Below are 26,966 nucleotides of genomic sequence, written 5' to 3'. Positions count from 1 at the left end.
TTCCTGGAAGAAGATAGTGTGTTACCCTTCTGTCACTAGATGTTCATGCAGCTTAACAAATGAAGTAGCCCAGAAAGATGGAAAATGAGTTATGAATGCTAAGCCAAAGCACACATTCTGATGTGTGTAAATAAACACATAATTAACAATAATTTGTACTTGTTGTAAAGGTAATTTGGGGATATGATGAAAAGGAAATTGAAGGAGGAGGAAAGATACATGTGTGCTATTTTGTGCGCATACTAGTAATCTCTTTGGATTGTGGCCACAGTGTAAAGTTTAAGATCTAGCTAATTAATCATGTTTCCCTCAGTGGCATTTAATTTAGTGGTGGCTAAAAACTAACAAAGCAGTAAGGTTATTGTGCTAAGTGATGTATAGACATTAAGTGATAAACAGAACTTGTCTCAAAAGAATTGCTACCAAGACAAGAAGATAGACACACAAGATATGATAAATATAGGACATAGAAGCAATTTTTTTTAAAAAAAATTACATTTTACCGTTTTCAAGTCAATTTCATATTTTCTTTCATTTTTCAGTGCACTGAGAAGCAGGCTTGTAGCATTTTTAGAAGATGATAGATAGGAAAATGTAGAACAGAAAAAAGATCATTTGAGAATGAGAAATAAGCAGACTGTTAGAAAATAATGAAAGGAGCTGAGGGGCAGCAGAGCTTGCACAGCTGATGCATGGGGAAGCTTCTTCCCTGTACATCAACTGAGCTGGTCACGTGAGCTGGAGGGGTAGCGGGGGCTTTGTTGAGCTGCTCAGCTGATGCACTGGGAAGCTTTTCCGTGCATCAGCTGAGCAGCCTCCACAAGCCTCTGGCTAACAAGGAGACCCTCACCAGAGCCTGAAGAGGATGTCCTCTTCAGGCTCTGGGGAGGGTCTCAGTGCGAGCTAGAGGGGCAGCAGGGCTTGCTCAGCTGATGCATAGGGAAATGGCTGCTGCGCTACCCCACACATCCTCTTTGGGCTCTGGAGTGGGGCTCCTCATAAGCTACTCCATTGTATTTCCCATTTTATGTGATTTCATTGACTTGCGAGGGGGTTCGGAATCTAATCCCCACGTAAATGGGGATTCGGCTCTGTATTTAAATATGTTGTGCATATGTGCATGAAATACGCAGGTTTGTATTCACTATGCTATGTTATATAAGCTGGTATTCATCATTAACTGATTTGCATTAAGATTCAATTTCCTGGACATATATTGTGTTCTCATATATATATTTTCAGCTGAAAGAGTGGCTGAAATTACCTCTGCTTGTAGCAATGTAGTCTTTCTTCTAAAGGAAAAAGAATCCATCTTCATAAATGTTCTTAAATATTTAAAGCTGACTTGCAGCTCAAATGCTTTAAATATGCTCCAAGAAGCAGCCAAGCTGCAGTTACCTGCTTCTCTTTCTAGAAAACCAAATAACCTCACATAAAAGCTACTTTAAAGGCCCCTTGGAAATTATTTAATATTTATAAATCAGCAATATGTGTGTTAGCTATATCTGTGCTGGCATTGAAATGAAATTCTGCAGTGATTTTAAATCTGGTATACTTTGAACTTCTCAAATTGCAACAGTACTCAGTATCAATTCACAAAAATTTGTGGGTACTTTGTTGCTTTGCCAACATCTGCATGAAATCAGAATTTCATTGTGGCTTTTGGAACTTGTTTGCATTGTACTAACACATCACTAAGCAAAAGGATCCAGAAGTACCCCCAAGCTACATCCTGCTCCTTCAGAGACAAGTGTAAGCCCCATCAGGAGCAGGTCCATCTGGTCCTGGAAACTGTCCACTTACAGTGTCTCAGTTTTATCTGGATTAAGCTTCAGTTTGTTGGCTCTCATCCAGTCCATTATCGAGGCAATGCAACAGTCCAGCACATTCACTAGGTAGCGTTGAGGAAAACCTCTATCTGAAACCTTCGACAGCCACTGCTAGTCAGAAGGACAGTACTGAATCTGTTGCCCTCCAGATGTTTTAGGGCTCAACTCCAGACAACTTGGCCAATGGTAAATCATGATAGGAGTTGTGGTCTTTCTCTCTCACCATGTGATATGATGAGGGGGGTATGTTTTATTGATTTCCCAACTTACCTAGAGTAACATACCTAGGGTTCCTAGGCAGTATCCCCTTAATGCACTGGCTTGCTTAGTTTCAACAGAGTTACTCTATCTTGCACCTTTCAACTATTCTCAGAGACCTTTTTAGTAACACTGAGGGTTCTAAATTTGAACCAGCGGTGACAAGGGCAGCTAATGCTTTTCATATTCTTAGGATGCATATATCTTCCCCCACCACATCAAGGATCAGATTTTCCTCTTGGGGGAATTAATCACTTGTAAGCTGTTGGCATCATTGTGAATCTCCACTGGATGCATGAGGTGTGTTGGCCCTAACGCTTAGATCAGGGAGGGTTCATATATATATGCGTGTGCACACACACACAACTGCTTTTGTATAGTGGTTATTCCAGTGACATGTCCTTAAAACAACAAACCAAAACATATCCTCAAGGCTGCCTTTGAGTAGACTGTTTCCAGAAAGAGCAACTCATGCACACACTTGTTTATATGGTTGGGAACAGTTCACATACATAAACCTGCAAAATTCAGTGTGGCTTCTTCTCATCTACTTTAGTGCAGCTATGATGCATAGTCTTACCACTACAATAGGAGCCACAGATTTATAGCTTTAGGTTCCTGAAAGGCAGGATTCTGACGGTTGACATGTTAACTTAGAAAGTAAACTGGTTTTCAGCCTTTCCCTGGTTATGCAGTTGTGATGTTTGCATTATATTTATAATAACTGTGTTTCCATATGCACTTTTTAGATATTAATCCAGTTCTGTTGTGTGTGTGCTATTTCTCTTATTTATTTTGTCTTGTGTTTCTTTAACATGCAAATTTATATATGCCACATTTGCAACATGGACCCTCTTCTTCATTGCTTTCAAATTATTACTCATCACAATATCTATCCTTTATTCCTCTGAAAGGCCTGAAATAAAAGCATTTTTAAAGTCTAAACTTCTAATATCTTTGCTTATTATTTACACTGTGAAAACTGCTGAATGTGATTGTTGTCTTTAATTGCTCATTAGCAGGAATGAATAGGAAGCATTGCTCCTTTTCTTCTAACTTTTTTGTCTGTAGATGGATTAATTGACTGCATGGATCCTGACTGCTGTTTGCAGAGTTCCTGCCAAAACCAGCCCTACTGCCGTGGACTGCCGGACCCACAAGATATCATTAGCCAAAACCAGCAGTCACCATCTCAGCAAGCTGCCAAATCCTTTTACGATCGGATAAGTTTTCTTATAGGAGCGGACAGCTCCCATGTCATTCCAGGGGAAAGCCCTTTCAATAAAAGGTGAGGGTGTTCTGTTATTCGTGTTGCTAGACTTTGTTTCAAGGATAGTTGGAAAAGTACAAAATTTGGGGTTCTGCATGGCTGATTTTGTAAAAACTTCAGACAGACAGTGATACTACTTTAACATAGCTTTTTATACTGTGTACTAAGTTCTAACAGGGCATTCCATTAAGGATTATATAAATCTTCATTGACCCAGCTGATTTGGGTTAGCACAGCTGGAAGTGTTTCAAAGTGATGAAAACGCCTCAGAAGGGAAGGCAGTGATGCACTTTTAAAGCTGAGCTCAGTAAATAATATAAATTATGAATTAATGTAATAGAAGTGTTAACTGCATGACAGTATGATTGCAGAAGCTGCCTGCCTGGTGCTTTGCAGAGTGGTTATATACCTGAAAATAAGCTAGTAACTGAAAGCAGGTGTCCTGTGCCTTACTGAGTGAAAGTAGATGATTTACTCTGGAACTCCTGTGTCTGCAGTAATTTAGCTGCATTAATGTAGTTGAGCACAGCGGTTGATTAAAAGTTGTAACAGAAATGTTCCTTATTACTCCTTTAAATTCTGTGCTTTGCAGCCCCCGCAGGTTTACAGATTGCCTAAAAATTAATTGGCAAAACACTTTTCCGTAGGGAAGTGCAAAAAGATAGGCGGTTTAGAAGGAAAGCCTTGAGTTTATAATTTTAAAACACCATTGCTAATTTATTAATTTTGCACACTGATCCAAAATGCTTTGGTTGTGATCCAGAGAGCCCCTTTATATGCAGTCAAGAGATTGTTCGCGGTAGTAGGGGTCTATCCAAACAGCAGTTCCCTCCTACTGTAGCATATCATAAACTGCTTTTAAAATTCATGGAACTTAAAAAGATTCTTACCGTGCAGCGCAGGAGGCTTCTGTTTGAAAAAACAAAACAAAATAAAAATCCTGCTTCCTATTGAGGGTGCTCCTTATATTTATCAGATTTCAGCCATTGGCTTAGTAGTAAGTTATTTTGATCCCAATGAAACCTACCACCAAGTGAGTGTGCTCAAGTCTGCAGAGTTAGCAAGCAAGATGCAGCAGTTCAATTCTGAATACCATTACTAGGAAGTAATCCACATTGAATTCAGTGGGAATTCTAAATAAACATGCCCAGGATTTTACTGTATAAGCAGATAATATTTTCACATGTGAACACAGAGGCGAACCTGGATCTGCTGCTAAGTGTACATGTGACAACAAGCCAATCAGTTACCACTGTATTTGTATGATGCAAGTGTTTGTCATATTCACACTGTAAGTAATTAGGTAATAAGGCAGTGGCTGCACAGTATACAACGTTGTGAACTAACAGGATGTTTATGCTTTGGTACATTGGCGTGGAAGTGCTTGTTTAAGAAAATATTAAATGCTGTAATTTTGTACCTTTCCCTACAGTCTTGCATCTGTTATAAGGGGTCAAGTATTGACAGCAGATGGAACACCACTCATTGGAGTTAATGTGTCGTTTTTACATTATCCAGATTATGGGTACACCATCACTCGCCAAGATGGAATGTAAGTTTCATGTCATGTATGTTGACATAGCAGTACAGAAAATTAACTTGCCTTATTTCATCAAAAGTTGTTTTGAGGTGTGTGTGTGTGTGTTTATGTCTACACATACACACACACAGGAGAAAAGGGTTACTGCTTCTTCTGACAAACGTAAGAAATCAGATTCCTTAAATTTAAATTGTATATATGTCTGTGAGCAAGATGTAAATTTAAGGCATTTTACACAATAATAATCTGATTTACATTAGGTTTGACTTGGTGGCAAATGGAGGCGCCTCTTTAACCCTAGTGTTCGAACGATCACCATTCCTTACTCAATACCACACAGTTTGGATTCCATGGAACGTCTTCTATGTCATGGACACCTTGGTCATGAAGAAGGAGGAGAATGACATTCCCAGCTGCGATCTGAGTGGATTTGTAAGACCAAATCCTGTCATTGTATCATCACCTCTATCTACCTTGTTCAGGATTTCCCCTGAGGACAGTCCTATTATTCCTGAGACACAGGTACGATACATCTTAAGTCCAAATATATTGGTGGAATCAGGACCCTTTCTAAGTAAGGGGGGTGGGGGCAAGTTTCCTTCTAGGGCCCCCACATTCAGTGCCTTGTCAACTCCACTGCTGCCACCCTGCTTTCTACCCTTTCCTGGTTGCTTCGTCTCCCCGCTTCCCCCCCCTAACATGTGTTAATGGCAATAGTTAATCTGTCCCTTGTGGCGATGACTGTCTCCACAGTGTTTGCCATGGAAGCTAAATGTGGCATCTGAAAGCATGTTAAAATTTAAGGAAATATGTTACTGCTTAGGATATATGGGCTGCAATGAAATAGACATTGGGAAGGATCTAGGAATTACAAGGTTATCAATGGTGTAACCTATAACATGTTTCAAAATGAAGAGTTGTTTTTTATTTTGAAATTAAGGACTGTTATGTAATATTATTTAGGCAACTCAAAACATTTTGCTATAAAACTTGTGTTTTAGACTCATAATGCCCTCACTCCATTAGCATCGTGAGGTGGAAGGGAATGAAACATAATCATTCGTTGATGTGGACTGAAAGCCTAAAGAAAAACACAGAATAATTAAGCAGGAGCCAGTTTTATCTGTCACTGTTATGCCTCTGCCTTTGGTTACTGCAGATGAGATCAAGAGTTAGTTTCAAAATACTACCCGTGGCAACATAGCTTTGATTTTTGGCAGTAGCTGATGAAATGTCTAAACTCAAGTCTATAAACAATTAAAATTAATAATTTACAAGCCTCTCAGTAAAGTGCTTTGAAAGAAAGGATTATTTTAAGAAAAAAGTAAACTTTCACACCTTGATTTTATTCAAACTGTACTAATATGAATAGCTTTTTATGATAAATAGGCACATTAGCACTGTTCCTAATACATATCTGATACGTATTTTGCAGGAAAACATAAAGTATAGGGGTGCTTTCTCCAAACTCTGTGTACTCACAGGATTATTACCTTCTGTTGTAGAAGTGACGCATATATATAATTCCCAAGGGCTGAATGTTAAGCTCAGATGCACAATACATAATATTGAATATCCTCATCTCTCACAAAAAACATTAGGCACAATAAATCAATACAGTTCCAGGCTTTCTTGGAAGTGAACAGTGTAATTTTTCAAAGAAATTATCAAGCAAGACATATAAAGTATGTGTAAGTGATAACTTGAAAAAAACACAAATAAGTTTATTTCCATTTGGTTTTCCTTCACTAGAATCAGCTACAGTAGTAAAATGAGTTGGCCACATTCTGCATCATTTTCATAGCATACCAGTGTGCTACTCTAGTTATGGATTCAAAGCTTTATTAACACTTTTCTGTTTGCCAGGACAGTCTGGTGGCAGAAAAGAACAGCAATCACAGATAACATTAATCCAAGGTGTAAGATTTGTTCAAATCATAATGTAGACGATCCTTGACTGAGTTTGATATCTTAATCAACACTCATGGTTTGTTTCTGTCCAAACAAATTACCGCGTAAAGCCAAAGTTTGCTGGTCATGGTTGTTTGGGAGAAACAAACAAACATAAGCACTAAAACTAAAGTTTGTTGTTCATTGCTCCAGGGAGGGTTTTTTTTTCCAGGGGGAGGAGGGGGCAGAGCTTCCTTCCACTTACAGTTCTCAAGACCTAACCCACAATTGCAGGATTCTGTTTGGGAGAAGGGAGGCTCTTGCCTGATAAACATGGGTATTCAACTAAGTTTTGCTCAGTTTTAAATTAATGAAGGTAGCTTAGTGCCATTAATTTCAGTGGGTCTACTTTGAGTAAAACTTGCATTGAATACTGCCTATGCCGTTAACCAGTGATGCAGGACTACTTAATGATTCCTGCCACCATACCCCCCTCATGAGAGCTCATGGAGCTACATGAAGTGTGGTGTGCCCTGAGAACTTGCAAAGGGAGATGTTCCTTTCCAAACTTGAGCCATGGCAGCTGTTGCGCTGCCATGCAAATTGCCTGGATGGCATCAACATGTGCTTGCCGAGCTACAGTTAGTCCGCAGCACCTCCTAAACTGGAATGATGCTGAGCAGTGCAGATCTTTCCTTGATGGCTTCTACTGTACCTGGAATTGTGGGTTAGACTAGTTTGAGGCAGCCTTTTGAGTTGGTGGCCAACATCCTGAGAATTGAGCTTTATATGTTTCAGAGGCACCCTATTTTAGTGATGTGAGATTTATCGTTGTCTTTTTAGAAATCTTCTCATCTTAATGGAGTTGTTTGGTGGCTTTACAGTTAAAGCTTTAGTGGTGTGGGTAAAAGAAAAATCCAGTTGGAAGTCTTGAATGAAATAAAGATGATTGACTATCTTAATCCACGGAAGACAGAAACCCATCTTGTCTAACTATCACCCACACACTTTTCTAGGCAAGAAAGGCTCTAAAAAGAAGATTGAATCATTGTGCTCTCCTGATATGAGAAAGGGTTGAATATTGATCAGAATGCATGAGGAAGCTTTCCCTAAGGCAGCCATCTAGCTTGAGAAAGAAAGGAAAGGAAATTTCTGTTTTAAACATCTTCCTTGAAAAATTGCCAATGTAAATATTCTGAAAGCAATATTCTGAAATGCCATACAACAAAAGCATTTTAGTAATTAGAACTAAATTTTGAAATATAGTAATTAGAAGCAGGAAAATCAGAGAGGGTTATGTTTAGAATTTAAAGTCTAAAGAAGAGCAGCTCATCTCTGTAAAAGAAGTGAGGTGCCACTCTACTTTTCCAGGGGTACATCTCCATGCACAATGTGGCGGATTGGGCTGGCTTGAGTAGAACTCCAGGGTGTTAAGTGTTAAACCCAGCCTCTTAGTTGATTGACGGCATTCCATTCCATGAGGGGCGGGACAGCCACAGGTTTAAAGAGGATGGGTAGCCGTTAATTCTGAGGAGAGAGGGTTTGGGGAGCGTGAGCGTGTGGGAGGTTGTGGAGTAGGTTACTAGAGCAGGTGTAGATGAGGAATTGGTTAGGTTTGTAATTATATAATTAACAAGAACAGTTCTATTGAAACCACATGCTTGTACACATGAAACTTGAATGCAACCATTAAGATTTTAAGACGTTAAATGTTAAGTTAAAGTGCCATTTAAACTACCGTCGGTGTGATCTTTCCAGCAGAGGTATCTATTGCTCATCTGGTGGGGATAAAAGGACAAAACCCCCTATCCAAGGCAGAAAGGATAGTTTGTTGTCCCTTGAATGCACCGAGAAGGGGAGGAAGAGGGAGACTGGTTGAAGGTGACACAAAGTTTCCTCGGGAGGGAGGAAGGCTTCACAGTAGGGAAAGCTCAAGTGAGGAGAACCCCTTACTGGTGTGTACACTAAGAATAGTCTCATATTCACCCCAGAGCTTAAAATGATATCGGGCCACGTGTGGGCTGGAAAAGTACTATCATTTTATTTGTAAAACCCACAGGGGATAGGGGGATTACAATAAGGCTATAGGGAAGAGTAGAGAGGTTTAGTGTTACCTCAGAAATCCCTATTAGTGCTTTTTATAATTTGAGAGGTTTGGAAACAAAAGGCGTAAGGTGGGGACCTCTTATGTCGCACACATCCTCTTGCTGTACCATCAAGGGCTGAGAAGCCCCAGACTACACAGATGATGTCAGAAGGGCCAAACACACCAGAAGCAGCTGCTGTGAAGGCTGAGTGCCATTTCCCTCTCACCTGAAAGAGCAGCATTCACACATTCAGCCACTGGCAGCTCTTCCAGGGGTTTTGCAGGATCCACGGTCATCCTGCTCACCAACCCTGTTAGAAAGAGACTCATACAGCTCTCAACCTGACCTTCCCCCATCTCCTTTGCCAGCCTGCTTCTTGAGGGCTTCAACATTGGCAATAAATGCCCTCACATCCATTTCCTCTTCACCCACATCAGCAGCCAGTTTATGAGGGATATATTTCACTATTTCAGGGAGGTTTTGTGTGGCTTTTTAAAGGAACCATGGCAAGACAGGAAATAAGTTTGATTGGACTGTAAGAGGCAAATTTCCCAGATAGAAAGGTTCCAAAATAAAAAGGACTTCAAAGCAGAAGGGCATGCCTGTCCTATGATGGCTGCAGTGCTTCAATCCTGCTGGATTTACCAACCAGAATTTCAGAGCAGGATTAAATCCAGCTCATGAAGGAGGGGAGGCATACAGACCATTACAGTACTTCCTAAACCATTGTCTTTTACAGAACTCACATCACAGTATTTTGTGCACATGTATATATGTGACAGTTATTTTCTAGGTAGTACATCTATTGATGCAGCACTTGCTGTAGGAAATAAGGTTGTAAAATATTTGTATATATTCATCCTAAAAAAAAAATCATCACATAATGCTTCAGAAGTTTAGATAGTCAGCCCAATGAATGTTTAAACAATTGTATCTTTCTACAGAAAATGTATGTTTGATAGTTTCTAATCAAGCACATGCAGTAAAATTCTTGCTAGTTGAGATTAATTTGTCATTTTCCTCTTTTTATTTTTTAGGTACTTCATGAGGAGACCACAGTCCCAGGAACTGATTTGAAACTGTCTTATTTAAGCTCCAGAGCTGCAGGGTATAAATCCGTTCTTAAGATCACCATGACGCAGTCGGTGATACCATTTAACTTAATGAAGGTTCATCTCATGGTGGCAGTGGTGGGAAGACTTTTCCAAAAATGGTTCCCTGCATCCCCAAATTTGGCTTACACATTCATATGGGATAAAACTGACGCATATAACCAAAAGGTCTATGGTTTATCTGAAGCTGTTGGTAGGTCTTATTTGTGTTGTTTTTATGGGTTTTATTTGCTTGTTTGCATTATCTAGAAAACATAGAATAATATTTAATAATGAAGATATACCAGAAGTTCAGTATGCTGTGTAGAATGAATGTAAACTTTTAATTGTTAACAGTAAGCTGTTGTAACAGTAATTGTTAACAGTAAATTGTTGCAAGCTGACTTGAGGGCTCTTCCTAGAGTTGAAATGCGGTATGGACATTTTTTTTTTCATTTTTATAAAAATAATGGAACTGTAAAATCACAAAGGAATTACACTTCGTTTGTAATTATCACATCTAACCAAACTACGGTAGTACCTGGAAGTAACAAATTGTGAGGACTGTGTTGATCAGGTCTGAGACAGAATAACATGGGGAAAATACTTGCACCATCATTTTCACAGAAAAAGTCTTGGACTGCCTGTGGTGCTTTCAAAAAACGAAATGATTTTAATTGCTTTAAATTGCTATTAAACATCTGATGTTTTTCAACAACTCAAAGCTTTAAATTATTTCAAGGGAGCATCAATATATCATGTGCATATAGAGCTTCAAGCTTTAATCAGTCAGTACAATTAATTGACTGAAACTTTAGTCACAGATTAAAATTTGCTCCCTGAATAATTGCTAGAGTTGACAAAATGCAGTGCATGGGACTCCTGAACTAATTCTAGCCATGCAGGCTAATAATAAATAAATAAATAAATATTATTTATACCCCCACCCTCCATTCCTGCAAAAGATTTGTTGAAAATTATAAATATATATTTTCTAGATTGTATCTAACACTAACCCAGAGGAAAAACTGATATTATAACTGTGTTATGTTAACATCCAAGAAACCTCCCTGCAATTGGAAACCCTGTTCAATGAAAGTACTTAGAACCTGTCTTCAGGTATCTAGAGAGGAAGGGTACCAGTAGTTTAAAAAAATAAATAATAATTTTTATTTTTAATTCCAGTATCTGTAGGTTATGAATATGAATCTTGTTTGGATCTAACACTGTGGGAAAAACGGACAGCTATTTTACAAGGCTATGAATTGGATGCCTCCAACATGGGGGGCTGGACCCTAGATAAGCACCACGTCCTGGATGTTCAGAATGGTAAGTCTCAATTTTATTTTAATATTCTTTTTTCTGGACTCACTCTGACTATGTAATTAATTCATTGTCTGTTCCACAAAAGTTATGAGTAATACACATTCATGACTATCCTAGAATTATTCTTTAATTTGAATTAATGTTGAATTAATAAGCATAGCTCCAGTCCATGCCAACACCAGGAAATATTTTCCTCTTCATACTACATAAAAACATTATGCTGTGCCTAGTCTCCCCCCATCAGATGTGTTTCCATGGAACTGTGTCAAGTACAGCTAGCATTATTGCTCCTCTATTGCTTTACTAGCATGATTACTCCTGTATTTCTATGCAAATAAATAAGTGTTTCCTAAGCCTCTCATTGTCAGTTCGAATATCTGGTGGGGAAATGTATTTTCTACAAATACGTTATTGGGGGGGGGAGGTTTTTAGTCCACAACAGAATTGGCACTGGTACGCAGGAAATATGCACCATTCCTACTCGTCTCCAATACCAATTCCATTAAGAGCTAAAAAGAATCAGATATGGCGCTGGCCCCTGTCATTAGGTTGTGCCCCCCTTCTGAATTCTGCTGTGTCCCTGAGGCTCTCTTCCCAAAACTTCATGCATTTTCCTTCCATTTCTAGTTCCTTGCAGTGGTTCTTCCTTGCTTCATTAACTTTCCTTTACTCATTTTTACATATCTTTATTCTTTAATTCCAACTATTCTTTCATTCTTTTACTTCTTTTAAATCTCTGGTATTTACTGCATTTCCCCCCCTTAAATATCTGATAAAAACCCATGTTTCCTTCCCATGGTTCTCCGCTTGACCTGCTTTCTCCAACCTTTTTTCTTCTCTGCCATCACTAATGATATTGTTGTTGTTTAGCAGCTAAACTCTGGCCCTAAGTACACTTACTCAGGCACAAGCTCCCTTTTCACTTGTGGCTTCCAAGTAAATATGTCTGATTTACCAGAGAGCTTTATTGTTTCAATTAAACAGTTTGCTTGATGCCCCATGAAGCTTCTTCATTCAAACAGTTTATGCTTAAATATATTGGGACTTCCAGAGCAGTATGACTCCAGCTACAACTGCAATATAGCAACATGTATATTTTCTTCCATATTATGAAACACATTACAAGTTGCGTGGAGGAAATATTTCTCCTGTCATTGGAACGCTGCCAGTTTTAGAGTGAAATGTGCCTGCCATTTAACTGCAGGCGGCAATGACACACAGGTGCTTAGTAAAGGTGACTAATGACACTCATGTTGACTGGAAGTTATGTAATGAAAGTTGAAAGAAATGATCTCAGATATAAGATAGGCAGAAACCTATCTTACAATGGAGGAGGCCAGAATGCAGAATGTTAAGGAAGCCAAAGGACACCGAAATGATGTCTAAGGACTAGTTAACAAGATCATGTTTATTGGTATGTAATTCTAGCTATTATGGGATTAGTTACAGAGAGACTTCATGTGAACATGGTACATTTCAATGGGTTAATAAGTGTACTGCCATTGAATGCCAATTCAACTTATCATGGGAACTGGCAAGTAAGGACAAAGCACTGAGATAGTTACGTGTGCATTCATTTTCCTCATTTTGTTGTTCAGTAGTTTCTGTTCATAAGGTGAGTCAGCTATGCGCCTAAATTTATGCTCAGGAGACTGTTTGACAAGTAATGACTTTTCAAAGTGATGCCTGTCTAATTGAATAAATGAAGTGGCTAGTTGTAATGACAGGGTGGATGAGCTGGGGAAATTTATTCACAAGGGAGCAAAGACAGTGACGGGTGTTTATATGGACACCCTGAATCACTGCAATAAATATTCTAATGTTCATCTTTCCCCCTGTGGTAATAGAAGAGAGATGCGAAAGGGCAATTTTTCAAAGTAATGACAGAATAAATCAGGCACCATAGTGCTGAGTGCTGACTTGTATGATACCTCTGATGAAAATTATAGAACTCAGCTATTTCAGCAAAATTATGGTTTCCTGATTGTCATAAATGATGTGATCATAGGAAGGGGATTTCAAATTCCATTAGTGCATTCTTGTTCCAACTTTTCTTGGGAAAATGTAATCCATGTGCTGTTATGATGCAGCCTCATTTACATGGCTTTTCTTTTATATTTCATAAGCCATTTTCATTTCCTCTTATTTCATAATGTTGTCCGTGCTCTGGTAGTTGCCTCTCTCGGATTGCATGACATTAGAAAGGTAATTGGCACAGCCCAAGGAACATGTTATGTTTATGGAAAATATTTACCCATTGAAATTCAACTTAAAAGTAACCTTAGGGTAGAGAAAGCTGTCATAGAACTTCCTAAATGTATTTTAACAGTTATTGTGGGACAGGAATAAATTCATTAGTACTGTTATCTTTGAAATATTGTACACTTGATCAAGAAAGCAAGTATTAATATACAGTACAAAGTAACATGTGGTTTGCATGGATTATAACACATTGAGATTTACTGTGGAATAAGAGTATCAGTAAAAGACAGTTCTCAGAGCAGACCTTGACTGAGTCATTGATCAGGATAATAATGAGGATAGTGGTAATGTTTTAACAAAATATAGTTGCAACCGTGAAAGCCTAATATTAGGCACATATATTGCTTTCCCACATTTCCTGTGAAGGCCATAAAAATTATGCTGGAGAAAAGCTTCTTCTTTTCCCAATGATTGTTGATGCCTTAAAGCAGAACTTGCCCAAACATTTTTGTTGTGTTTGACATACGAGTACAGAACTGTAGATACATTATAGAGCCGGGCTCTGCTAGCAAAGACAACTTATTCTTTGGCAATGGGAAATTCAGTCTGTCAGAAAACTTACTTACAATAATAGTTTACTGGTATAATATTGTGGTTGTGTGATGCGTAACAGGACATATGTATGCAATTTATTCTAACAGTACAGAATAAACGAACAGGAATGCATCATTCCAAACCAACATTCACCCAAATCTAACTGAGAAAAATGCACATGCAAATGGGTACTGTGTACGTTTTCCAGAGCCAAAAAATCCAGTTTGAGAGATTGTCAAGTCAAGTGGTTTTGAATAGTATGAGTTGCCTGCTTGGGAGGAAGGAGAAGGAACATAGAACTGTATTTAGGTCAGAGAGCGATTTTTTATGGCAATCCAATGGGGGGGTTGCACAGGAACAGCTCAGCTTCTCAGCCATGAGAAGCACATGTACAGCACCCTTTTGTATATCATTGCTCCCTATTGGATTACCCCATTGTTCTGCTCATTTCTACTTTTCCAGCTGTTTCCATTTTTTAAGCATTTGCCAACTTTTCATAGAAGTTTCTTATTAAAAACATCACTGTTATCTTATATACTTTTTTTTGTCTTGCTGTGGTTGCTCTGATTACCTTCTGAGCATATTGTAAATGTGAATAGTGATATTTTGATCCTTTTTCACAAAGAGTTTCATTCAGTGGGTGGGATTGAAATGGATGGCCACATGTGCAACAGGCTTCTAAAGTGCCACTTCCAGATAGCAGCCTCCAGTTCTTATGGACAAGCTTCTCTTGAATTTCAGGAGAAGCAGCATGGTGGTCTTTGTCCTCTCTACTGTATTGATCTAGACACCTTGAAATATAGTCCCAGTGTGGAATATTAAATGTATTTAGTATTTTCTGATCAAAATTTGTAACTGACAAAAATACTCCACTGATGTAGGAAACCATATTTGTGTTTTCTCCAGGAATCCTCTACAAAGGCAATGGGGAAAATCAGTTCATCTCTCAGCAGCCACCAGTTGTCAGTAGTATAATGGGCAATGGTCGACGACGTAGCATTTCTTGCCCAAGTTGCAATGGTCAAGCAGATGGCAATAAGCTTTTGGCTCCCGTTGCCTTAGCTTGTGGTATTGATGGAAGCCTGTACGTAGGGGATTTTAACTATGTTCGACGGATATTCCCATCTGGAAATGTAACAAGTGTTCTTGAACTAAGGTATTTCTTTACCTACTCCTAAAACATTTGGTTTCAAGATTATGTGATGAATCAGTCATTTTATGATACCATGTTTCCATATACACCTGAACAGTGTAATAAAAATGCAAATGCTTTAAAAATAATATTTTAAAATGAGGTTGAAGAAAGATGGGACATTTTCTCAAGGCATTTACTCATAGAGATAGCTGTCAAAATATCTCAGCTATTCAGATGATAAAAAATGACTGAATGGAATTACAATCAGCAACCGTATCAGCATCATTTTGTTCCCTCTTTTAACAACTTCTCATCTAACTTTTTTTTTCTAATACTGTTTTCCCCCCTCTTCCTTTCCTTGCCTTCCCACCAAGAAATAAAGATTTTAGACATAGGTAAGTATTTTAAGCATGTTCATAACTTTTGTTCAAAGTGTTCTTTCCTTTAAGAAAGAATGAACAAATAAATTAATAGATTGAAGTGCTGTAAAAATTGTTACGATCATAAGGAAGGAGTGCTCTATAAAAATGACTATTTTTGCCTTAAATCATAGAGAGGTGTAAGTTTGGAAGATTGCTACTATTCAGCATAACCCAAATTATTTCCCCGTCCTAGTTAAAATAGTTATATTTTATCATAAGGCATCCCAGGAAAGTCATTTAAAGGATAGAGTATAAATGTCTGAAATGACTAAATAAATAAAAAGGTTGCTTGCTCCCCATCACTTTTTGTTTTCCCTTTCCAGCCTGTCTGTAAGGTATTGCTCCCATTTTACCTCCTTGATGTGCTTCTGTAATTGCTGCCTCACTCATTCACCAACATCCTCTCCTTTTCATTGTTCTCTCCTTGCCCTGACATGAATGCCACAGCCAGAACTTTCATTTTGTCTTTGCATTACCTGAAATGCTGTGTGTTTCAGTGGAGTCAATTCAAACATTCAACTGCCAGGTTTATAATAACCAGTGATACAGAAATCCAGTGATGTGCATGTTATGTGTGCAACATGCCTGCGCCACTTAGCAGTGGAGAACGAAACCAGCTACGTGGCTGAATAGCAGAGCAATCCCTGGCATCTCCAGGTAGTGCTAAGGAAGACGCGTATCTCAGGTTCCAGAGAGAGAGCATCAGTCACTGCGGACAAAAACATTAGCCGAGGTCTAACTCAGTATATGACATAAGAGCAAACTGTAGATGATTCACACTGAATTATGGCTAGGCATATCTTTAAAGAGAAGGGTGATAAAACAGCACGGACAGCGCTTTGCTTTCTGTTCTATGATCACAGTGGCTGCCACTAGCTAGAATGAAGCAGGCAGAGTTCAGGCTGAAATTATTTGCTAGACACATGCATTACATCACTGCTGTGTGCCACAGCTGCTAAATGTGTCATGCAAAATGCAGGGTGACATTAAGAAACCCTCCTTATTATCATGCATCTTCATCTTTATTTTTGGTCTTTCCCCCCTCCCTCCCATTTCATTACACAAATCCCCAGAGACCTACATTTTATTTTATTACGTCTGGTTTCTGTTGAAATTCACTCGGGCTTCTGGTTATACTGCCTCATGTGGGTTTTCTTCCTTAACTGTGAAAGGTTTTTTATATTTCAGAATTAATGTTTCACATATGTTGCTTTGTGTAGTGTCGGCAAGTAGCATTTTATCCATGACTAAATATAATATGCACCCTTATTTTAAATTATAAGCATAGCTGTCAGCTGTTCTCATATCATTCCGAAGATTCATTGTTGCTTTAAAAAAAATCAGTGCCCTCTGTCCATTGAAACCAGCTGATGCTTTAACAGTCATTAGATAGAATACTTTTTAAGTTCACATTTTAATATTATACCAAATGCAAAATATGACATGCATTCAAAAGTTGTTACACATGGTTCCCTGCGCTCTGTTGTTCATCTGTTGCTAAGCATATTGGGGGATTAAAAACATATGTTAAGTAATACCCATTTTCTGTGATTTAACTATATTATACAGCACTCATACAGTGGACTCTCGGGTTGCGGATGTAATCCATGACGGAGGCACATCCGCAACCCGCAGCGTTCGTATCCCGCAGCGCTGCGTCTGTGCATGCGTGTGATGCGATTTGGCACTTCTGCACATGCGTGAAGCACGATTTAGCACTTATGTGAATGCGCAAGCAGCGAAACCTGGAAGTAACCCTTTCCAGTACTTCCGGGTTTCCTGCGGTACGCAACCTGAAAACACGTAACCCAAAGCGTCTGTAACCCAAGGTACCACTATACTCTCAAATATTACTTTTTATTTATTACTGGAAAAGGGAAAGTGAATATGTGATCCATATATCATTCTTCTGGAGTAATCCATTTGTCTTTAGTGGGGAAACTCTTTAGCCTTTGGAGAACTATAGGCAAAAATAGTTGCATGTTCAGTGTTATATGAGTTGCACTTTCTGGATAGACTAGTATGGTTTTGCCACAAAAGGACGTTTCTAGAGGGAAGGAGGCAATTGTGTATTAATGTTGAGTTCAACTTCTTTGAGATTAGTGTACTACTACAGAGATTCCCTAGAGAAATGCAAAGATGTATAAAGAGCTGCAGAGGCAACTGCAGTAGCAGAGATTGAATATTTTTCTGTCTATGAAGGATTTTTACTACACCAAGTATGCCCTGTAATGCCTGCATTAAGGTAAAGATTTTGTTTCAATAGAAAGCAGGGAATATCCCATGTTAGTCAAAAACAGCCATTTTACAGCCAGCCAAGATTATTATTGTCGATCTCTAGAGCGCAGAGTCTTTGAAGTCTCCTGAGTTGAGGTTATTTTCAGTACTGTGGATTCTCATGGAGCATGCTAATGATTATTCTTCAGAGATTCATCTGCCTTGTGCGGGGCAGGCAATAGCACAGCTAGTGTCATTTTCAAAATTGCACTAAAATGATTTCTCTACTCATGTTAGAAATGTTGTACTTGTCAGGAGCCTCCACTAGAATTATCCACACATTTTCATTGATTTAATAATCCTAATGGCAAAGAAATCAGATGACTTGTTCATTCAGCATTCATCCTCATATGCTGGCATAAAGCTTACACAGTGGTTAGACTATGTCCCGTCTTTATTGAGCAGTTATATAACAATGAACATTGATCATTTGACATCTTTCCCCAACCAAGGCTGAGGTTGTAAACTAGTTCCTGAGCTGTAGCTCTTCATGATGCACGTGGGACTCCAGATTATTGAATGCTCTGATGTACTGTACAGAAATTTCCTCCACATAAAAACATAACATGTTAGGGAGACAGGTTCTAGTTTAGTTTTGTCCCTGACATTGTGTTTTCTTTGTGTGAATTATTTTTTGGCAGGGGAGCAGGATATGGCATTTATTCATGTAGGTCTCTACCTAAAGCTGTACAGACCTTTTCTACCATTTAAGTTAAAACTTCTCTATCTATAAAACTCCAAAGATAACTTTCCTTACATTTATATACTATATACTATCACCACCCCCATCGTTCTGCCCGGACACTGAGGGCCAGCAAAGAGGGCCTTCTGGCGGCTCCCTCGCTGCGAGAAGCCAAGTTACAGGGAACCAGGCAGAGGGCCTTCTCAGTAGTGGCACCCGCCCTGTGGAACGCCCTCCCACCAGATGTCAAAGAGAAAAACATCTACCAGACTTTTAGAAGACATCTGAAGGCAGCCCTGTTAGGGAAGCTTTAAATGTTTAGCAGACCATTGTATTTTAATATTTTGTTGGAAGTTGCCCAGAGTGGCTGGGGAAACCCAGCCAGATGGGTGGGGTATACATTTATTATTATTATTATTATTATTATTATTATTATTATTATTATTAGGGGCCGTTCTCTTTCACCATGCAAATAATAAATGCGGGGGTGTTGTGTGTTCACTTTCTCCTTTTATCAATGACTGAGTACATTACTTAAAAAACCAACCAACCACTATTTACTGTATATTATGTGTTCTAAGCTTTCATTTTAAACTGTTCATCATTCTACAGCCAAACTAATTGCCCTGAAACTTATCCAAAGTTGGATTTTATATAAAAGTTTTTGTATACCGATAATTAAAGCACTATCCATACACCTGGTGCTGTTCAAAAAAAGAATTACATACAGTGAATAAGCACATTAATGAACAAAGAGATTAAAAGTACATTACATATATTAAAGGGCACATATATCTTTTAAATTTGTTATTACCATCATAGTTTAGGTTCAGGGTTGCACAAAAACCTCTTTTAAGTTACGTGGCTAGTTCTCAGAAATAGAGAAAAGCTAAATCTAGTTAGTAGAACATTCAAAAATTTAAAAAAGGCAAATAAAAACCTATTGTATTATTATTTTCAGTCACTATTATGTTTGAGAACCTTGTTTACCATTTTTAAATGCTTAGTTCAGTGGTTTTCAACAGATGCACCACAGCAACTTGGGGCACCTTTAATTATGTATTGTCAGCTCACAATAATTAGAATTTAATATTTTGGCTGTTCTCGCACATATGATCATTAGTGTGTAATTCATTTTCCCAGTTAGGTTGTGATCTTCCTATTTTTGGTATGGTTGCAGTCCCCCTAAAGCAGGCATCCCCAAACTTCAGCCCTCCAGATGTTTTGGACTACAGTTCCCATCTTCCCCGACCACTGGTCCTGTTAGCTAGGGATCATGGGAGTTGTAGGCCAAAACATCTGGAGGGCCGCAGTTTGGGGATGCCTGCCCTAAAGGATCAGGGATTTTTTTTTATCTAACATTGTCCCTAGAGGCCTCAGTAGCTGACTCATGCTTTTATCAGCTTAGGCTGATAAACCAACACTATATGGGCAGAAATAGTCATTCTACAATTATCTGTAGTGACTTTTTATTTGTGTTATTGTAGTTTGTTATATGTGGGACTGCCTGTGAAACTATTCCAGAAACTTCAGGTGGTCCCAAATTGTTAACTGAAACTGGCCAAAATAAGCAATTACATCAGTGCTTTGTCATTTGTGCTGGCTTCTAGTTTGTTTCCAGGCCCAGCTCTTACAGGTTTTTACTGTTAAGAGGTATACACATTCAATCAAAGTGAGGGTATTAACTTTTAAAGTCCTAAATGGCTTTGGACATGGGTGAACCTTGGTCTTTCAAATTTCAGTGGCACCCTGTGCAAGCCCAAAATTCCTGCACCACCCCCACCCCTGCCCCTCACCCTTTTCCTGCTCAATTGACTACATCCTGGTTGTGAAGCCCTGCAGCACCCCCTAGACTCTGTATCCAGTGCAGTGGAACCAGTCGCACGGCCCTAAATTTGCCTCTGCTTTGGACCAGGTTACCTGACAGTCAACTCCACCACTTGCTTGGATCCTACACAGAGGTGCTTCTTCAAGTGCCCATGCCAAACGTGATGAGATAGGACTTTTTGTGGTGGCTCCCCAGTAATTGAATAGCCTATCTATAGGGGCTCACCAGTTTAGTGCCAGGTGAAAACCTTCATGATTTCCTGGGCTTTTCAGTCGTTAAAAATGTTCAGTGGTTTTAGCTCTTTCACACCATTGTTATACCATGTTGCTTATTTTATGCCTATTCTGCTGCTGTTTTATTTTGTTTTGAATGTTACATTGCTTTAGTTCTATACTTCAGAAATGTCCATGCTCCAAGATGTAATTTGTTCACAACTTATTTATGTTGGCCTCGGTTGCCTTTTGCAAACAGAAGTACATTAGCACTGTGTTATATTTATGAAATACGAGGCACTACGTTTTGTGAACAGATGTTCAGATATCACCAAGATTGGTAGATACATTTTAGCACTGCATTTGCAAACACATTAGAGATGCAACTGACTGCCGTGGCACTTGGGCTCTGTGTGTGAGCAGGCACTAGCGCTGCCATCTATATATTCATTTCAGTTCTGAGCACCATAACTCAGATCCACTGTCATAGATGCAACTAATTAAGGTTCTGGATTGTATCTTTGAGCAACAAATGTATTCTCTAGAGCTACTCATTCCATAGGAGAGAAGGAGAGAAATGTTTCAGTTGTATAAGGTTTATGGTGTCATGTGCTCTATGTTTTTTTGAAAAGTGGCTTTATTCCATAGAAGGATGGTCCAGCATATTCAGTAGTTTTATGTGAAAGTTTGCAATGATTTAAGATGACTTAAGACAAGAAACTGAACTTACTTCTTATATATGCCATCTGACCTGTTAAATCACATCTAGTAATTACATGCTTTCCAATCAGTAGCATGAACAGTCTCTTCTGTTTATGAATATTATGCATCATGTACTCAAGTGGCCTAGATTACTTGAAATAATATAGCTAGTGAAATAGAAGCAATTTGAAAAACATAGGCTATAGGGTGATCTAATCTGGTGCTGTTGATTTGAAGGTAATACTCAAAATGACGTTTGCACATTTATATAATTAAAAGGAACCAAAAAGCTGTTTATTCCATTGCCTTTCCGCAAGGTGGAATAATCCATACATCAACACTCCTCCCATCTTTTAAAAATATGTATTTATTTGACTGTTTCTCAATTGCAAAACAGCAATACTTTTAACTAACCCGCATTACATTAAACAATTACTTCAAACAAAACCACTGATTTCCACTTGCAGAGTTCACACATAACATACAATGTGTTTAAAACAACAGCTTTCTGTTCCCCATCCCACCCTTGAAAATACTTTGCAGAAAGTAAGAAGCAAGCATACCATATTTTCATTGGGACTTTTTGATACCATTATGACTAGGCGTGGAGATGGACACTGCAGTGCAATAAAAATGGTTTGAACACAGATTTGCTGCATTCAGAGCTGTTGATCCCCAAGACTAAGAATATGTGTTAAGATCACTACCACCACACTCAGCCATGGCTGCCTGGCTTCACTCTAACTTTTGAATGGCAACAGGGGTTGCTTGCTTTAATTATTTGCTTTGCTTGATAGACTGTCTTTTGAAATGTAATAGTGAATATTGCTTACTGTGCTAAAACGAGTTGTTTCCCTTTCTACAGCAGTAACCCGGCTCATAGATACTACCTTGCAACTGACCCAGTCACAGGAGAATTGTATGTTTCTGACACCAACACACGAAGGATTTACCGTCCAAAGTCACTCACTGGGGCAAAGGACTTGACAAAAAATGCTGAAGTGGTAGCAGGAACTGGGGAGCAGTGCCTTCCATTTGACGAAGCCAGATGTGGTGATGGTGGCAAGGCTGTAGAAGCGACACTCATGAGCCCCAAAGGTGGAGGAAACTGTCAATTTATGAAGAGCAAAACACAGTTCAGTCAGCACACACAAGAGCATTTCATGCTATCTAGTTATTTATTCAGTCCTGTGTTTCCAAAAGCTTGTTTTCAGTTTGTGAATGGCAAAGCTATCCAAAAGTATAACTGCAGAAAGTGAGGTTTTTAGTTCCCCACCCCCACTGAACATTAGTCATCGATTATAATTCATGCCAGTTACGCCACAAAGACTTCATACTGAGCAAATTGCAAAGTTAAATGAGTCCATTAGGAGCAGTGCTTGTTGGATTTCACCCCCCACAAGCAGAATGTTTTCCTTTCATACATATTGTTATAATGTACTAGCTATGTCTAATAAAGTACCATACATTAATATTTAAATTGTAACCAGTTAAACCTCATGAGGCTGCATGTAATGTTTAAAACCTGTCATATTTGTTAATATTTTCAGACCCATTTTCTGGCTTTGTGGGAAAAGATGAACAAACAGGATTAATAGTTTTTATCAAAAACAAATAACACGCTCTTGGTGTTGTGTTTTGTTTCTTTATCCAAGGACTGGCAATAGACAAAAATGGATTAATCTACTTTGTTGATGGGACTATGATCAGGAAAGTGGACCAGAATGGAATAATATCAACATTACTTGGTTCAAATGATCTGACTTCAGCAAGACCTTTAACATGTGATACCAGCATGCACATCAGTCAGGTATTTTAAAAACCAGATCTATTGGTTGTTTTAGGGGGACCATGATAGAAGTTTATAAAATCATGCATGGCATAGAGAAAGTAGAGAGAGGAAAGTTGTTCTCCCTTTCTCATAATACTAGAACTCATGGATATCCAGTGATGCTGAATGTTGGAAGATGCAAGGCAGATAAAAAGAAAGTACTCCTAAACACAGCACATAGGTAAATTATGAAACTTCCTCCCACAGGAGGCTGTGACTGCAACCAACCAAGACTGCCTTAACAGAGGACTAAAATTCATGGAGGAGAGGGCTATTGATGGCTGTTTGTTAGCCATGATAGCTAATGTTCTGCCTCCAGGGTTGGAGGCAGCAATACTTCTTAATACCAGTTGCTAAAGACAGGAGGGGAGAATGCTTGAAATTAGTACCATTGCAGACCCAGGGGCAGTGGAGGCAAGGTTGAGGGCATACACACAATAAAAACACAAGACAACAGTATTGGGATTTAATCAGGCCACAACTTCTATTGATAACAGATGTCAGCAGCTTCTGGAGTAGGTATTGGGAATGTATCCTGAAATCAACCAGTGTTACTGCTGTTTGATCAAGGTTTAAGGTCACCTTGCAATGTGCATCACATACAGGAGACCCCCATGATCGCTGGTGGGGGAACACCATGGCCCATCCGCCCCCAAGATGCAAGGGTCCATGACAGCAGAGCAAGGAGTGCCATCCCCTGGCCTCCTAGACTGATCCAACCCAATGCATTATCCACCAGGAAGTTACGTTAATTGCTCTGACGCATGCAGATCCCTGCAGACAGGCCTAATTAGTGTGCAGGGAGAATTCCTCGCTGGCCCCAAACATAGTGACCAATGTACTTCCATAGCAAGGTCCAGCAAGGCCATGCTCATTTTCCCTCCGACAGCTCATTAAGCCACATTAACAAGGGATGGAGGGTGGAGAATCCAATGTCGACTGAGGCCTGAGCTCCGGCATGGCTGGCTTTGATGACCAGAAAGCTGACCAGGAGGAAGTACTCCCTCTGGTCTACCTGCTTGCAATTGGCTGCTGAACCTTGCGAGCATGTCCTAGCAGTCACTGTGGCGAGAGGAGACAGAAGCTGAGGGGAGGAAGTCCCACCCCACCATGACTGCACCAGGCCACAATGGCCACTCTCTTCAACGCTGAGGGCGAATGGGGACTTAATTCTGAGTAAACATTCATAGAAAGGGTCCTTTCAAACAGTTAAGATATCATAAATGGGTTGTTTGTTGATGTATTTATTTATGTATTTTTCAGATTTTTCCTGGGAAAGTGTAATTCTGGATTAGATGGGGGAAATACAACTGGCAATTTGATGACATGTATTGTATATATTTTGGCTCCAATCCTAGAATAAGCAGGTGTCTAGAAGCATCCTGAACTGTTTTTTATACTATATCTTCATGATAAGGAGCTTATTCTAAGAACATAAGTATCAGTATTATACACCTAAAAATGTATCTTTATGTCTACTTTTACAATAAATTTTAGGAACAGTAGAGAAGACCATAATTATTTACAAGAGGTACAGTCATAAAATACAAGTGGAGCAGCAAATATATTAGAAAAGTATTGACATTCTAATGTTTCTAATACCAACTTCTACTAATGCCTCTAGTCTGCAGTTTTGAACTCTGTGATACATTTTTCAACAGCAGATAACTTTTTCTATTGATTTCTATGGTTTCCCCCCAGCACTAAAGAGACTTGCTGATAGAAAAAGAATAGCATACATTATGTGTCATATTGGAAAAGATCTTACCTTTATTTAGCACTGCCATATTTTATATTTAGAAATATATGATTTCTAAGTGCCAGATTCACCCAGAATTATAGTCATGACTCAGTCCCATTAAAACCAATGGAACAACTTAGCACAATTAACTTGGGCTGCAATCCTAACACCGCCTACCTGGGAGTAAGCCCCACTGAATTCAGTGTGACTTACTTCTGAGTAGACATGGTTAGGATTCCACCTTTAGTCATGACTAGCATTAACTGAATCAGAACCGTTACTTACAAACATGTGCTCTTGGACTAAATGAAATGTAAATAAATATAATGTTTTTAGCATTCAGTTTTAGTGTTTCCAGCACTCCAGTTTCCCTGCTTCCACCCCCTCCTTTATATTCACCCTAGGGGCAATAATTTAGACTACCGCATTTCCTTTTATATGTATAATTCTATGTAACTTCAGACAAACAGATAACTGTTTCAAAAGTGGTACCTCTAGCACTTGATCGGTTAGAAAAACTATCTTTGCTAAAGATAATAATTGGCTTTTCCATTTATTTATTTTTTAAGGTGCGTCTGGAGTGGCCAACGGATTTGGCTATCAATCCAATGGATAACTCTATATATGTGTTAGATAACAACGTAGTTCTTCAGATTACTGAAAATCGGCAAGTCCGTATTGCTGCTGGGAGGCCAATGCATTGCCAAGTTCCTGGAGTGGAGTACACTGTGGGGAAACATGCCGTACAGACTACTTTAGAATCAGCCACAGCTATTTCTGTATCTTACAGTGGAGTGCTTTACATTACAGAAACGGATGAAAAAAAGATTAACAGAATAAGACAAGTCACAACTGATGGAGAGATCTCATTAGTTGCCGGAATACCCTCTGAGTGTGATTGCAAAAATGATGTTAACTGTGACTGCTACCAAAATGGTGATGGTTATGCTAAAGATGCAAAACTTAATGCCCCATCTTCTTTAGCTGCATCACCTGATGGAACGTTGTACATTGCTGACCTTGGAAATATTCGGATACGAGCTGTGTCAAAGAACAAACCGTTGCTGACTTCAATGAATTTTTATGAAGTTGCCTCTCCAACCGATCAGGAACTCTACATCTTTGATGTCAACGGCACCCATCAGTACACGATGAGTTTAGTCACAGGAGACTATCTGTACAATTTTAGCTACAGTAACGACAATGACATCACGGCTGTAACTGACAGCAATGGAAATACCCTTCGTATAAGGCGAGATCCCAACCGGATGCCAGTGAGGGTGGTATCTCCTGACAACCAAGTTATCTGGCTAACTATAGGAACCAATGGATGTCTAAAAAGCATGACAGCCCAAGGACAGGAGCTAGTCTTGTTTACCTATCATGGCAACAGTGGACTCCTAGCAACAAAAAGTGATGAGACTGGATGGACAACTTTTTTTGAGTAAGTAACACAAAACCATATACTGTTTTTAGGAGGCATGCTTGGCTTCATAGTATCACGAGGAGAAGAGAGGGGGGATCATTTTGTCTGACAATTAGAAGAGTGCAATGTTGAATTAGCTATGGGGTCCTCTGCCTTTGTCTTGGCATTCCCCCTTTGTCATATCTACATTATTTATTTTTCCAACTCTGTGCTACAAAGCTTATTTGTAGCTCTTTTTCTTCTTGCCAGCTTGTTGACACTGCATGAGGGGTCATTAACATGGCACCCAAGGGTGCACCTGCAGAAGCCTTTGCCCACTAGGTCCCTTCCCCACCAAAGGGACCCCAACTGGATGGGGCCTAGCAAAAAACATTCCATTGTAGCCAATAGAGTAGGTTGCAGTGTGTGTAGCAGCCACATCAGTTTCTTCAGTTTGCAAATCTACCCATGGATTCAAAAGATTTTCTGACCCCTGAACTGTTTAGTAGTGTTTAGTGTGATCACTTCTGGCCACTCTCCACCTCATTAGAGGTGCAAAAGTAGCAGAAGCTGTTTAATGGAAGTGAAGAGGAGCTGAACTGAAAATACTGAATTCAAATAAAAGTACACCAAGTTGCACAAAA

At 39.1% G+C, this 26,966-nt stretch overlaps 1 protein-coding gene across 11 annotated transcripts in view; it reads left to right on the top strand.

Moving 5' to 3' along the window:
* The window catches only part of TENM3 (teneurin transmembrane protein 3), a 1,254,397-nt gene that overhangs the window by 1,195,316 nt on the left and 32,115 nt on the right, over positions 1 to 26,966 (top strand). For 9 of the 11 annotated variants that reach the window (XM_088659538.1, XM_088659546.1, XM_088659521.1 and 6 more), the window contains 10 exons: positions 3,159 to 3,375; positions 4,790 to 4,909; positions 5,158 to 5,419; positions 9,912 to 10,179; positions 11,151 to 11,294; positions 14,994 to 15,243; positions 15,597 to 15,617; positions 22,211 to 22,443; positions 23,001 to 23,155; positions 25,487 to 26,361. In XM_088659538.1, the coding sequence (XP_088515664.1) occupies positions 3,159 to 3,375; positions 4,790 to 4,909; positions 5,158 to 5,419; positions 9,912 to 10,179; positions 11,151 to 11,294; positions 14,994 to 15,243; positions 15,597 to 15,617; positions 22,211 to 22,443; positions 23,001 to 23,155; positions 25,487 to 26,361 (2,545 nt within the window). The remainder of the gene's footprint in view (positions 1 to 3,158; positions 3,376 to 4,789; positions 4,910 to 5,157; positions 5,420 to 9,911; positions 10,180 to 11,150; positions 11,295 to 14,993; positions 15,244 to 15,596; positions 15,618 to 22,210; positions 22,444 to 23,000; positions 23,156 to 25,486; positions 26,362 to 26,966) is intronic. The other 2 variants (XM_088659527.1, XM_088659568.1) reach the window with 1 other exon arrangement.

This window comes from Zootoca vivipara, chromosome Z1 (assembly GCF_965207765.1).
Source record: "Zootoca vivipara chromosome Z1, rZooViv2.hap1.1, whole genome shotgun sequence".
Lineage (NCBI taxonomy): Eukaryota > Metazoa > Chordata > Lepidosauria > Squamata > Lacertidae > Zootoca > Zootoca vivipara.
The sequence above is the reverse complement of the archived record's forward strand: the minus strand, read 5'-3'. Positions and strand labels throughout refer to the sequence as shown.